The sequence below is a fragment of the Cyprinus carpio genome, chromosome A23 (assembly GCF_018340385.1).
Source record: "Cyprinus carpio isolate SPL01 chromosome A23, ASM1834038v1, whole genome shotgun sequence".
NCBI lineage: Eukaryota > Metazoa > Chordata > Actinopteri > Cypriniformes > Cyprinidae > Cyprinus > Cyprinus carpio.
The window spans coordinates 17796075-17810450 of NC_056594.1; the positions used below are offsets into that span (position 1 = coordinate 17796075).

Here is a 14376-nt window from a genome sequence, read left to right on the forward strand (position 1 = left end):
CTTTTTGGCATGCAAATTTCCATTCAAATTGTCCAACAGCAGCTATTACTCCAGTCTTCTGTGTCACATGATCCTTCAGAAATCATTCTAATTGGCTGGTTTCATACTCCTTAATAATTTTGTGGAAACTGTGACACATTTCTTCAGGATTCTTTGTTGAGTAGAAAGAACACACATTTTTGTAACAATGTGAACGTCTTTACTGTCACTTTTAAATTTACTGCATTATTGCTAAATAACAATATTTTTACATGTACCCCAAACTTTACATTTATACTGTATACAGTATGTATATAGAAAGTAATATTGGAACTTGATTTGATCAGTATTGTAAAAAGTGGACTGTTTTAGAAGCACATAGATTTCTAGATAATGAAATTATGTTTTTTCATTATGTGACATATTGAATCATAAACAATAAGACCAGAGATATTTATGAAGAAAGTACATTTTGATTTCATGTTAAAAAGAGTGGTGTACCTAAGGACAGAGCGGCCACAAATGCGGTGGTAACACTGCTAGCACACAGGACAGCCGCCTGGTCCAGCTCTACACCCCCTCTGGACAAAGCGCCAAGACCTACGGCCGCAAGAGCTGCCAGGAAGCCCACCACAGTGGCCTGAACCTAAAGGAAGACAGCAGAGGAGCTCTACACACAGCTGCTCATCAGAGCCTAAGATCATATGCCTTCAGTCACCATTAAACAGATTAAAAATGTATTTTTATAAAGAATACTCATTGGTATTCAAGACTGAGTACTCCTGCAGAATGAAGTCTCGTAGACTAATTGTTCATATTCTTTTATATTTATTTGAAGTTAAATGAATTGTTAATTCATGTTTATATCGTCTAAATTATCTCTGACAGGAACTAAAGTCAGATTCCAGTGGATTGTGTAAAATCAATAATCAATAATATAAAACATCTGTGTGTTTCTGATTCACCCACCTGAATAAGAGCAAGATTACAGGTCACCATCAGCCACTGCTGTTTGGGGTCGTCCATCTGTCCGGTGTTAGCCTGAGGAAGATGGGAAACAAAACGGCAGTCAAGCAGATAACTGCTATTTTTGATTATGAGACTCACTTGATCATCTTAGGGCCATTAAAGGTTACAGTTTGAGATAGATCATAAGTAATATATACATACAGTAATACATATATTATCCAGTTGGATAAGTATTTTTACATACAGCAGTAGAGAGACGAGATGCTAGAGTCATCTCCAGGTTTCCCTTGAGCCCGACTAGAGCAGGTACCAGGATGAACACCTCTGTGATCACTTTAAACACATCCCAATGCTAAAACACACAAAGAGCAGATATTTCTAAACAGTCTGAAACAGCAAGTTCTCCATTATACCAGGGTTGACCTGGAACTGTTAAAACACTATTTGTAAAATGAAAAGAGAAATGTGCAATCAAGTAATTTATAACAACAAAAACTGACTTTCATGGCATTTTAAAAACACAGGTCCCCCCCTGAGCATGTGCTGAAATTTGTAAAAAAAAAAAAAAAAATTTATTAAGACTTTACATTAAGATTAATGTAATTTATGCAGATTTAAAATAAATTTTAAAACATTAAAAAAAAAAAGTCATTCAGGATTATTTTTATCATATACTGGGGGAAGGAACGTAGAAACATAACACATTTATTTATTCTTTTAAAATCGCAATGCAAAAAAATTAATATTGTATATATAGAAAATACATTTCTTCTGATTATTTTTTTTTTTTTAAATGGCACGCATTTAGTATGCTAGTATTTTGTTATGAACATAGCCTTCAAAGGCTAGAAGAATTTTAAACTTAACTAAACTGATAAGCTATTTTTTGAACCCATTTACTAAAGAAGTCCATCCATAAACCAGCTCTCTGAAATGAAACAGAATTACATCACTATTAACTTGAAGTGCAAACCACAATGAGTGTGACACTAGAAAATTCACACCTGAATTGCATGCTGGGAACTGAAGCCCCACCCCCAGGCCCATAAATACATAATGAACTTTTCAAGAATTTTAAGATAAACAGATACATTACACAGAATAGTGCATTGGCTTTCACATATATCACTGCTAATGTGACTATCATGGTCAATATTTTTAAACAGAGTGACGTCTCGATGTACAGGCCATAAACTGAGATGGTCTCAATCAAATGAAATACACTTCACAAGATACATATTAATTTAAACTAGGTGTCAGTTTCAGCTTTTTTTCTGATCCTTCCAGTCATCAACACACAGACTAGTCATGAGCAAAGTCATAAATATCATCACATAATGGCCAAACTGACAAAAGTGTCACAGTGACTCACTGAATATGAATGGCTTCTTGTGCTGTGCTCGTGTGCGTTTATATTTAGTATGTGTCAGTATACGAGTTGAGCACTCCTCTCTTCACAAGCCCACTCATGCAGTTAAAAATAGCCATAATGTTTAAATGAACAGATAAGAGACCGGTGCCAGCCAGCCTGGGGCCGGTATTTTTACCACACGCACAGTCCAGGCTGTTTTGAGGGGCTGGTGTCACGTCACAGGCCCGTCCTGGGATCTAGCCCACTTCTCTTCTAGAAACAAGCTTTCATTCTCTCGCTCGGTCTATCTCACACGCCCCCATGAGAATTCAATTAATAGACACAAAACACAGTCCATGCCAACTGCGTCTATCTAGAGGACAGTAACACAAGCAACCGTTACTGGAAGCTAGCATGTGATTGTGTGATGTGATTGTGTGCTGATATCCTATGAAACAATTGTATAGTGTAGATCCAAAAAATTAGTATGCTTACTGAAATATCTATATTTTGTGTTAGAATGCAATAACTTTAGATCTACATACATTATTATATAGTTTAGTGCAAGGTGCAATTATGGTCCATTTAAGGGTTTTTTTTTTTTTTTTTGTACTATTACAATATTTATTAATATTTAGATTATTATTTTGAATTGCTTTTTTAGATCTTCAGTTTTAATTTTAGTTTACATTTTAGTAATTTTGTTGCATTTTTGTCATTTTTATTAGTTTATATACAACTTAATTTATTTTAGTTCCCAAGGAAATGTTTTAAGTGCAAGTTTTTCCATTTTCCATTTATATATAGTTTTATTACTGCTTTATTTCAACTACAAAAATATATATAATTGTATTAAATATTTTTATTATTATCTATATTTTTTACATTTTTTGCCATTTTTTAAAATAAATTCATACACTTTATGAAACTAATTAATACAATACAATATTTGTTTAAAAAATTTACTTAGTTATTATGCTGCTGTTGCTATCATGTTATTAAAGCATTAAGCCATTCAAAGCCATGCATCACAGTAATTTTACCTAGATTAAGATATTTTGAATGAAAATAATACAAAGCTAATTCATAAATAACCAACAATAAATAAATAAAAACTAACAAAAAAAAAAAACAAAATAAAAAAAAAAAGTAAAAAACAAAAATACCATTATAATAACATTATTTTATAGATATGGTACAATGGCAATATCATGTTTGTAGATATGCATACCATGGTATTCTTGAAGTAACATGAACAAACTATGTAATATGAATATGGTAGAACCATACCCTTGCAAAAATGCTGTAGTGCTCCTATGGTATTTACATAAAACTACATGCACATGTCCAAAAAAAAAAATTTATTGTTGTTGTTTTTTTTGTAAGGTACGGTGCTCCGCACATGACTTACTAATACGTTCCCTCGATGTCCTAAAACGTGCACATGATTACTATTTCATTCCCTCAATTTGCTAAATCATGCACACACTTTACTAATTCATTCTCTTGATTTATAAATCATGTGCACGATTTAGCAAATCGAGGAAACAAATTAGTAAAATGTGCGCACGATTTATAAATCGAGGGAACAAAATAGTAAATCGTGCACACGATTTAGCCTACTATTTTTTTCCTGCATGCCATGTGCGGTGCTCCGTAGTAAGGGTCAGATTTATCAAAGCACCGTTCCATTACCATTTGATCCCATCACTGAACCAATACCAAAACCAATTCCGCCAATACTTATGAATACTGGAAAAGAGCATTATTTACAGCTTCAATAACACATACAATCAAGTAATACACCAAATCTAGATTAAATCGCTCATACTTGGACAATATCCATGACGATGCCGGCCGCCACCATACCCAGCCCGCCCAGCAGAAACGGCAGAAAGATCTGTGCAGCAATGGTGTACGAGCTCTCCGGCAGGAAGCCATGAGCCGACCGGGTGAGCTTGCAGGTGAAACCTCTGAGCTTCTTCCCCTTATAACAGAGCTCCAGCTCTAACTGTGTGACCACCATCTCTGTTACCCCATTCCCCAACGATGAGAGCCACGACTCAGATTTACAAGTGTTCCTGGAGGCTTTTAACTCCCTCTTTAATAGCTGAATGCTACTTTCATTATGTCTCAAAACTAAATAAGAAGCTCAAGACAAACAAGCAAGAATCAGGTTGGGAAGAAGAAAAATAATATGCTGACTCAGAAAAACAGAATGTTCTCAAGATTAAATGATGAGGCAGTTTATTATCTTCAGATTATCCCACGATAGCAAAGGCCCAAAGAGATGGCTGATCTATATATATTTCTATATATTTCAGTTCTTCTCGAAGATGTCATTTGTTCAACTATAAATGCCACAGGGGTATTCGACCAAAATCCAATAGGAACCTTCACATTCAAAAAAGTCTCAGCGGAGCATCCTTCTCCTCAGTTGGTTCCCTGATTGTCAAAATCCACTTTTAAAAACTTATTGAGAATCATCTTATGCCTGATAAGATGAAGCATCAAGCTGTTATACACGGCTGTCCTTTGAAGACTCCAACAGTAATTTTCAAGCTGCCTCTTTTTTCACTCGCAGGTTGCTGGAACATCCACGTACACAAGCACTACGTTCTCCAGAGCGCGTCTTCTCTCTGCCACAGGAGTCGTGACTCACATGACAAACAGTCCTGTCCGTATCAACGTCGATTTAAACACCTCTCCGTCATCAGGCCTGGTCTAACAGGTCCAGAACATGACAGAAACACATGCTGAGGCTTTACCTCCACTCGTTCCTGTGGGCAGTCCTCTTCGCCCCCTCCTCACCGGTGCATCAGACCCTCGAACAGTCACTCGTCTAACCCTTATTACTTCCCATCAACCGTTTCATCTGCTCAGAGTCTTGCGTCTGTTCCCCTTGTCCTGCCCTCTGCTAATGTCTCCTCTGACGTATTACTGAACCTGTCTTATCAGCTGTGAATGGGCTGAGTGCTCAGCAGAAGGACGAGAGGGGAGAAAGGAAAAGAGGAGAGGAAAAGATAGATCGAGATAGAACAAGTGTGTGTACGAGAGACAAAGAGACAGATTGAGAACCCATGGGGTTGTAAAAGCAGCATTGTTCGATTACTCACCACTCTACGTAGAGGACACATTGGAAAATTGGGGCATGATTCAGCTAAAAAAAAAAAAAAATCCTGCTTGGACGTGAGCATGGCACAGTGACGCAGCAAATCTCATTCATTAAACACCATCAGGACACAGCATCTCTTAAGACTATTAAATGATAATCAGTTCTATAACAACACATTTTAGGACCGGATATAATATTTAAAGTAATAGCTTTTATGTCAATATTTACTTACGCCACGGAATAAATTTTTTAAAAAAGTAATCGCAACTTTTAATCTCACAATTCAGTCTCTAATTTATGTCTTGTTATTTTAAGTTAAAATCTCACAATTCTGACTTTATCTCTCACAATATTGAGTTTATATCTTACAATTATTAACATTTCACAATTCTGACTTTTTCTAGCAATTCCGAGTTTACGTATTGTGATTCTGACTTTATTGCTCACAATTTTGAGTTTACATCTCACAATTCTGAGTTTATATCTCGCAATTTTGAGTCAACATCTCACAATTCTGACTTTTTTTCTCAAAATTTCAGGTTTATATTTTGCAAGTCAGACTTATTTCTAGTATTCCTGGGTTTATGTCTTGACTTTTTGTGACTTTTTTCTTGGAATTCCAAGTTTAAATCTCACAATTCTGACTGAATTCCTCTGAAATCTGAGTTTTTATCTCTTGGTGGATGAAAGGATCAGTCATTAATGTGAAATCCGTATTTCGTTCAATAAATGTTTTGCCACATTTCATTTTGTCGGGACTAGAGCTTTCCAGCTTCGAGAAGGGCCATGGTTCACCCCCTTTCATAATGTCTCGAAACTAAATAAGAAGCCCAAGATGAACAAGCAAGAATCAGTTTGGGAAAAAGAAAAATAGAGTTTACATCTCACCTATTATGTTTATGTTTATTATGTTCATCTTTTCCATTTTTGGAGCTTGACAGTCCTAAAAACCTATTCAAAAACCATTCATTTATAGCCTGGTCATCTCAATTCATGTTCCACAAAACATACAGGTTTATAATGACTTCAGTTCTTTTGGTTGAACTACTGCTTCAATACTTAATGATTGGAGTGTTTTTCCAGTTCCTCGCCTTCCGAGTGAATTTTAATCATCACATTAATTTCCCTCACACTCTGCTTCCTCTATGTGAGGACTATAAATATCAGCACTTGACACGCTGGATAATTAAATTGGGCACATTAGCTACTAAATCATCAAACTGTTAGAAAGTCATGTCAGGCTATAAAGTGTTACATAAAGTTGCTGAAAGTTTTTCAAAAGTCTCTTGCCTGTACACTGTCCAGCACCATGCCTGCCATCACCATCCCCATCCCAGCCAGCAGGTAGGGGAACAGCACCTGCAGGCAGATAGAAATGGCCGACTCATCCTCTATCCTAGCCAGGGCTGTTTTGGTCCTCTCCTCCACAGGCTTTTTGGGTGGTATGGTGGGAGGGGGTAACAGCAGGTCATTCTGCCCATCTAGACTGCCAGTCCGATCCAAACCACCCTGCCCCTTCCCTTTCCCCTTTTTGGACTTCTTGCGGCCACCTCCTTTCCTCTGCCGAACTTCGTCTCCTGGCATGGTGGCGTCTCCGGTCCGCTCCCTCTGAGCAACAGAAAATCAAAGAAAGCTCTTCAACAGATACAGCCAAAAAAAAGAGAAAAGTTTATGCCAAAACATAAGGTCGGGGTTCATAAGTCTAAGTCAAGGCATTTTTCTAATTTAATACAAATGTTTTGCTTCGTGATAATGTAATGATAATGTCAGCAAAATAATTTGAGTGAAAAGCTGAACAACAAACTCAAATATGTGGTGATATAAAGAACATTATACTGAATTCTGATTCTAGGATGTCAATGCTAATAATTTTGTAGCATTATTTTTGTGAAGAAAAACACTGAATAAAATTATAAAATGTGTGCCTACAATACAACTTTTAATAATATATAAATAAATTATAGTATAAAATAAATGTTTATATCTTAAGTTAAAAATCAGTACTTGTACAACCAGGTATGCTTTGTTTTAATTTTTTTTTCTAAAGACTAAAATGTCCTTTTTAATTACTAAGGTTATTATAGTTCACAAAAACAAACTAAAACTAACATATGTGTGTATATATGTGTGTATATATATATATATATATATATATATGTATATGTGTATATATATGTGTCTATATGTATACATACCTAATGTATACATATGTATACGTACCTAACTAGTCTTCTACCTCGCTACAACCCATCACGATCCCTAAGGTCACAAAACGCTGGACTTTTGATAGTACCTAGGATAGCAAAGTCCACTAAAGGAGGTAGAGCTTTTTCGCATTTGGCTCCCAAACTCTGGAATAGCCTTCCTGATAATGTTCGGGGCTCAGACACACTCTCTCTGTTTAAATCTAGATTAAAAACACACCTCTTTGGCCAAGCATTCAAATAATGCATCTCATAATTTTGGACTGCAGTTATATCTGATCAAATGTGCATTATTATTCTTTAGCTTGGGTTAAACGAATTAATTTTACTTGGCTGGAACAGCAGCTACGCTAATTATGTCTCTATTTGTTTCTCTGCTTTGCCACGGGATTTACATCCCGTGGTAACTAGGATTTACACAAGCTCCAGTCTGGATCCAGAACACCTGAGAAGAGATGATGCCAGCCCCTCAGAGGACCTCAGATGATGCTAACCCAGAGACAACATACAGAACTAACACATTTTGCTATAAGTTTGATTGCATAATTGCTGTTAATAGTGTTAATCGTCTGGTTTGTTTACGTCTTCTTATTGATTTTTCTGAACATTTCTGCTATATGCACATGAACTGACAATCACCACTGATAAGCTACTACTAAATATTGTAGAAACTTAATTTTCTGTAAAGTTGCTTTGTAATGATTTGTATCGTAAAAAGCGCTATACAAATAAACTTGAATTGAATTGAATTGAATTATATATATGTGTCTATATGTATACACATATATATATATATATATATATATATATATATATATATATACATATATATACATATACATATATATATATATATATGTATACATATATGTATACATATATATGTATATATATATATGTATACATATATATGTATATATATATATATATGTATATATATACACGTATATATATATATATATATATGTGTATATATATATATATATATATATATATATATATATATATATATATATGTGTCAAAAATAAATCAGACACCAGATATAATTTTTGATATTTTTTTTTACTAGTGGTTGCAGGACTAGTTCATTTATGTAAGTGAGTATAGCAAAAATAAAGTAAACTGTGACATAATATACCCAAAACATTCTTCAACAATTTGACCACAACAAAAATTTATAAAAAAAAAAAAGACACCAAAAATTATTCATACATTTTGACCTGACCGTACTTTGCTTAAGTGTTATCTGACATTATCAAGATGAATTTGTTCTGACACAGTTCAACTCTGAGATCTTGTCATATCTTATTACCATTTTCTAAACTATAGCAACTAAACTGTGATAATGTGTGAAACGTTGAAGGTGTCTGAATAAATTTTGGTTTGACTGTATATATATATATATATATATATATATATATATATATATATATATATATATATTGTAAACAACTTTAACTACAATGAACATGAAAATGAAAAATAAAACGAATAAAAAAATAATCATCTAAAATAACACTGTTTATTCCATAATTATTTTACATCCCCAATCCCAGTCTCTCAATGTGGCTCCAAAATGTGTAAATGTGTATTTTTCCTCACAACACTCATTTTAAGTGACTTTGAACATGAAGCATGTGTACAGAGTGAAGCTGCAGACATGTTACTGCATCAGTGTTAATGCATTCAGTACAATATCAGTACACAGATTTTGCATCAAGTACTTTGGAAGTGAGCTCTTTCAAACTACTTATAACAGAACTTATTATAAATGTATTTATCTAAGATGTATCAACAGTCTGATCTGAGGTTTCACTTCCATCTCTGATCTACTGTATGATGATCATGGTTTGGTCCATAAGCGCTGATGACACGTTGCCATAGCAATATCAAGTCGCACATTCCCACAGACATTAATGACAAATCTCACAAAACCGTTCCTTTAGCAAATAAATGTGTCACGCGTTTGTGCATCGAAACTGAATGTTATCGATGAGAAGGACAGATGCGGTAAACAATTATGGGTTAAACATGGATCACGATGGCTTGTGCTCCACATCAGCAATAGAAAGTCACGTAAAGAACAGCCTACCGTCTCAAATTAGCCCTTCTCCTGTGTTTATATTCATCACATTATATGAAACTTCGCTGTCGATATCGATATTAATCACTGTAAATGCTTAAGCGCGTTAAATCACTACTCGAAATATTTAACTTCCTAGATAGGAAACGAATTCACCAATAGTACTACGGAGAAAGCTTAGCTCATGAATATTTATTAGTCACGTGAGGGGACGTGCTGCAGAACCGTTGGAAGGTGACGAAGCAACGTCTGCACGCTTAAATTAATATTCATGAGCGGATTCGTGATTTTGGGCTATTACATCAATGTATAGAATATATAGTATTTTTGAAAATAATAAACTGACACAGCCTGATGTTTTAAAACCTTAACATATAAAAGTAGCCTACTATCGACGTGTTAAAGTTTTAATGTTTACAAATTAGTTTGAGGTTCTTTTTTCACAGATGCTTTCTGTGAAACGTCTACTAAAGTATTTTAAAGTGGTTTTATCTACGCATGCTTGCTTCTGTCGTCAGTAAATAGCGTTTGCGATTTTTTTTAGAACAATATGTGGGGATGCTAAGAAAATAAATGATATCGATGACGTCAGAGATACATCATAATGAAATGGGGCTAAACCGGGGCTATTAAAAATTCTATTAAAAATAGCCCCGGTGTAGCCATCACTGAAGAAAACGAATCGTCAGATCATCATTCAGTTTGGTTGAATTGAGAATTAAATACTATACTACTATGCTTATTATTTATAAATAATGAATATATTTAAAAATTAAGAGTAGTATGATATTCCTAATCCAGCTTTAAACTAGACGCTTCATTCTCAAATCACTGGGACTGGGAGTGAAGGAAATCACGTGCTCCAAAAGGAAGCGACTCAGTGAACTAGTAACTTTAATGATTCATTCGAACCAGATTGATTCATTCACTTATATGATTCATTCAAAAACGAAACTTCGCTACTTGCGAGCAACCGATTCAAACCCAAATCTACTTTAAATTAGGTAATGTTGTAAGTTATACATTTAGTTTTAATTTTTTTATACATACAGTTGTTTTATTTGGTGCATAATACAACCTTGTAGTGATTTTTATATTTAATTTGTAATAAGACCCGATTTTAAGGGATGAGAGACATGCTGTCTGCTTCTAAAGTTAAGTATGATAACGTGACTGTTCTACCTTGCATTTGTCCACATTGCAGGTGTCCACGCATGCTTCTAACTCCCAAAGGTCTTGAAAAGTTTCACACCAGGCAGACAACTTTATAACTGAATGTGTGAATGGTCCATTTTATGGGAAGCTGATAACACAAATCATTCTCAAATCCAGCTATATGGTGTAAGTACAACACTGATTTGTCCATGCAAATCTAACACATAAACGTCTTACCTATCACAATGTGGCAAAGCGAAGGAAAGTCGTAAGTGACCAGCATAAATCTTTTAGAGGGCACCGAGAATAACAACGTGAAGTCGGATTGGAGGAGTCACCGATAGGGGGGCCTTGGAGAGTGTCTTAAATTTCATCCTGTTGGCAGTTTAGAACACCCCCCTCCTGTCTGTCCTCATCTGCCACTGAGAAGATGACGTTGACAGGGAAACCCACAGCTCCTCTCCCTTCAAAGAGCCAGTTAACCGCTTTCCATACACGTATCACAGTCACTTCACTGCCACCAAATTTGAAATGACAGTGTTTGCATTCATAGGTTTTGAAAAAGCTTTTAGACCTCATTTGGTGGCGCAATTATACAAACAACGTTGAAGCACAGCATATGACGTTCAGTAAGTCACTTTACACTGAATTTACACTGCGGTACTTCTGTTGTTTTCAAGCATTGTCTCAGTGGGCTATTACATAACCACATTTTCCAATTTCAGGGGTTTTTGTTGATATATTTCATAACAGTATTATGTAATGTCATTCTCATTTAAATTGTTGTCATCAAATTTTATTTATTTTTTGCAGATACAAGAGAAAGAAGCCAGACTGTAACAGAATCAAGATCATAGATCAGAGATCCTAGATTGTGTACAGATGGCAATACTAGCTCATTAAATACTGCACAGTCCTTCAAAAACAGTGAGTAAAACAATTGGCTAAACATTTCAAAACATAGTATGCTACATATTTGTCACATGACTCAAATTATATGAGTGTTGGAAATAAAATGGGTACTTTGCCTTTTCAATAAAATTTTATATATAAAATGTTTTTATAGGCTATACTTAATAAATGTTTATATATCAGATCAAATATTGTTTCAAAAAGATATCTCAAAAAATCAATAATAATCACACTGTAAATCAACTAGACACAGTCATACTATCACGTCATACAGTCGCATTTTTAACGAACTGCTCTGTCGCATAGTTTCACTGTAAACTGCTCTGTCAATCATCTTGTCACAGTTAACATCCTCCACATCTGCGAGACTGGGTCTTCATGCAGAGAACTGCTCGTATTTTCTGCATAATGATGCATTTAAAAGTTAACAAACAAATGGATGTTTATAAAAGTTTACATTGATGTTGCAGATGAAATATAACACAGATAACATTAAATAAATATTGTTTTTACCAGGTTAAATCATGTAGATTATTAGTAACTCAAACCCCTTTGTCTAAACCTCTCTACTCCACCATGTTTGTAGTTTTTAATGCTTTTTATTTGTGTTTGTAGTTCTCAACCGAATCATTCATCAAAGCGCAATGGATTGTGGGTAATATTAGCCATTAGAGTCTGCACGGATCCACACTTCAAAAATCGACCTGAAATAGTAGACCATCCGGGGACCTTTGGCATACTCTTTTCAACATACTATGCTTTTTGGGACACACTTATTCTAATCTCACATACTATTTAGGATGGATAGTATGAACATTGGGATGCTGATGCAAAATTTAATCCAATTCAGACGGTCAAGGTGTAATATGTAAATTTATTAAAAAGAATATAGAGAACAGAAACCACAAATCATAACTTGGAATAAAGTTCTGGATAATAATAACAACCTTCAAATATAGAAAATGTAAATCTAATGTTAGTACATTTTTAATAACAATCCATTTATGATGGATTTAACCCAACCAGTATTAATCAAAACATTAACACAATTGTAATTAAAACATAAACAATTATTCTGTTCGAATCACAAGTACTAAAATATTAAGTATTAAAATATTAAAATATCAAAGTATCAGAGTATCAAAGTATCTGAATTTCAAGGTCTCTGAATTTGAAATAAAACCTGTAAGAGTTCTAAGTCTGAGTCTAAGAGTTGTCGAGTGAAGCCAAAGAAGAGGAAGGTGAGCTGAAAAGATAGAGAGACCAGAGTCTCAGAAAGTCAAAACCCCTCTATTTTGCATACTCTTCAGTCTATCTTATATACTGTTGTTCCAGACATAAGTCGTCATCTGGCTATCACTAATAACACCTGACCTTTAAAAATAGTCTAGTCAATGTCTCGATTTTGGACTTCTTCCTCTTTTAGATTCAAAGTATCATACTGATAATTCTAAGAAATATTGATACAAAAGAACAATACGCGCAGATGCAAAACAGACTAAGCTGACTACGCAGTTAGAAATACTGTGAAATTACATATGAAATATACCATAAAGTTTACCTAAAACATTTCTGAATATAAAAATGAAACCTGTTAATATATATATGAGACCGATCACTACCATGAAATATTAATTTTTAGCTTTTGAAATTAAACGTATCATTATGAATAGAACACATTTTGAGTATGTGACTTCTCAGAATCTCTCAACAACACTTGGGTTTAATTTAAATACGTGGACTTCTCAGAATCTCTATCACCATGTGGATTTCTTAGAATCTCCACACACCAGATGCAGAGTCAGACCAAAGCCACTAGTAGGCAAGCCTGCAACCTTTAGCCAAAAATAGTGTAACGGCTAATGCTAACGCTCCCGGTTTGCCAGTATGTGGGAAAGGAGACCAGAGGCCTTTTTTTTATGTACTGTATGTCAATGAAGGAGAGGTTTCACTATGCTGAATAAACAGCTTTTTAGAGGAAACAGCTAATAATTTAATGAATCGACAGCCCATCAGCTAATCTCCTGCATGTTTTACACTAAGCAACTATTTTTAGAGTTTATACTGAAAAAAATAGCATTTTATAAGAGAAGTCACTGACTTTTTGCGACAGGTGGGATACAACTTATGACATTTCTCATTCATTTCTATGGTTTTCGTAAACGGCGATTGAGTGTCGCACAACTCTGACTGAAATTCAATGACGTCAAGGCTGTACTGTGATTGGTTATTAAGGCACACGTGATCCAAGTTGACCGTTATGCTTTCTCCAATAGTAAGTAATACAGACCCTTGTATCTCCCTATATTAAGCATGTGTTTAATCACTGAGGAGCTATGGAGATTTATTTTTTACAGATGTCCCCATGAGAAACAATTACCATCCGAACAGGGATTAACATCTATACTTTATTTTAGCCTTATTTCAGTTGTCAGAGCGAACTAATATAAAAGTGTGCTTTATACTGCACAATTTGGCAGATGTAGTAAGAAATCTAAGTATTGTGTGCATGCTGAAAATGGCCATACTGTGCACAGTATATACTGCAGAAACAGTAAGTACATGCTATTACAAATATTCTGTAAATCAGAGGTCTCCAAACTCGGT

The 14376-nt window shown here is 34.7% G+C and overlaps 1 protein-coding gene across 6 annotated transcripts in view; it reads right to left on the minus strand.

Moving 5' to 3' along the window:
• The window catches only part of LOC109048165 (solute carrier family 41 member 3-like), a 46445-nt gene that overhangs the window by 5917 nt on the left and 26152 nt on the right, over positions 1-14376 (minus strand). For 3 of the 6 annotated variants that reach the window (XM_042713512.1, XM_042713509.1, XM_042713511.1), the window contains 4 exons: positions 6705-7022; positions 1193-1300; positions 949-1020; positions 481-625 (listed from right to left, as the gene is read on the minus strand). In XM_042713512.1, coding sequence (XP_042569446.1) covers positions 481-625; positions 949-1020; positions 1193-1300; positions 6705-6998 — 619 coding nt within the window. In that variant the 5' untranslated portion in view covers positions 6999-7022. Of the gene's footprint in view, positions 1-480; positions 626-948; positions 1021-1192; positions 1301-4130; positions 5622-6704; positions 7023-9711; positions 9892-11094; positions 11246-14376 lie in introns of those variants that run through there. The other 3 variants (XM_042713510.1, XM_042713508.1, XM_042713513.1) reach the window with 3 other exon arrangements.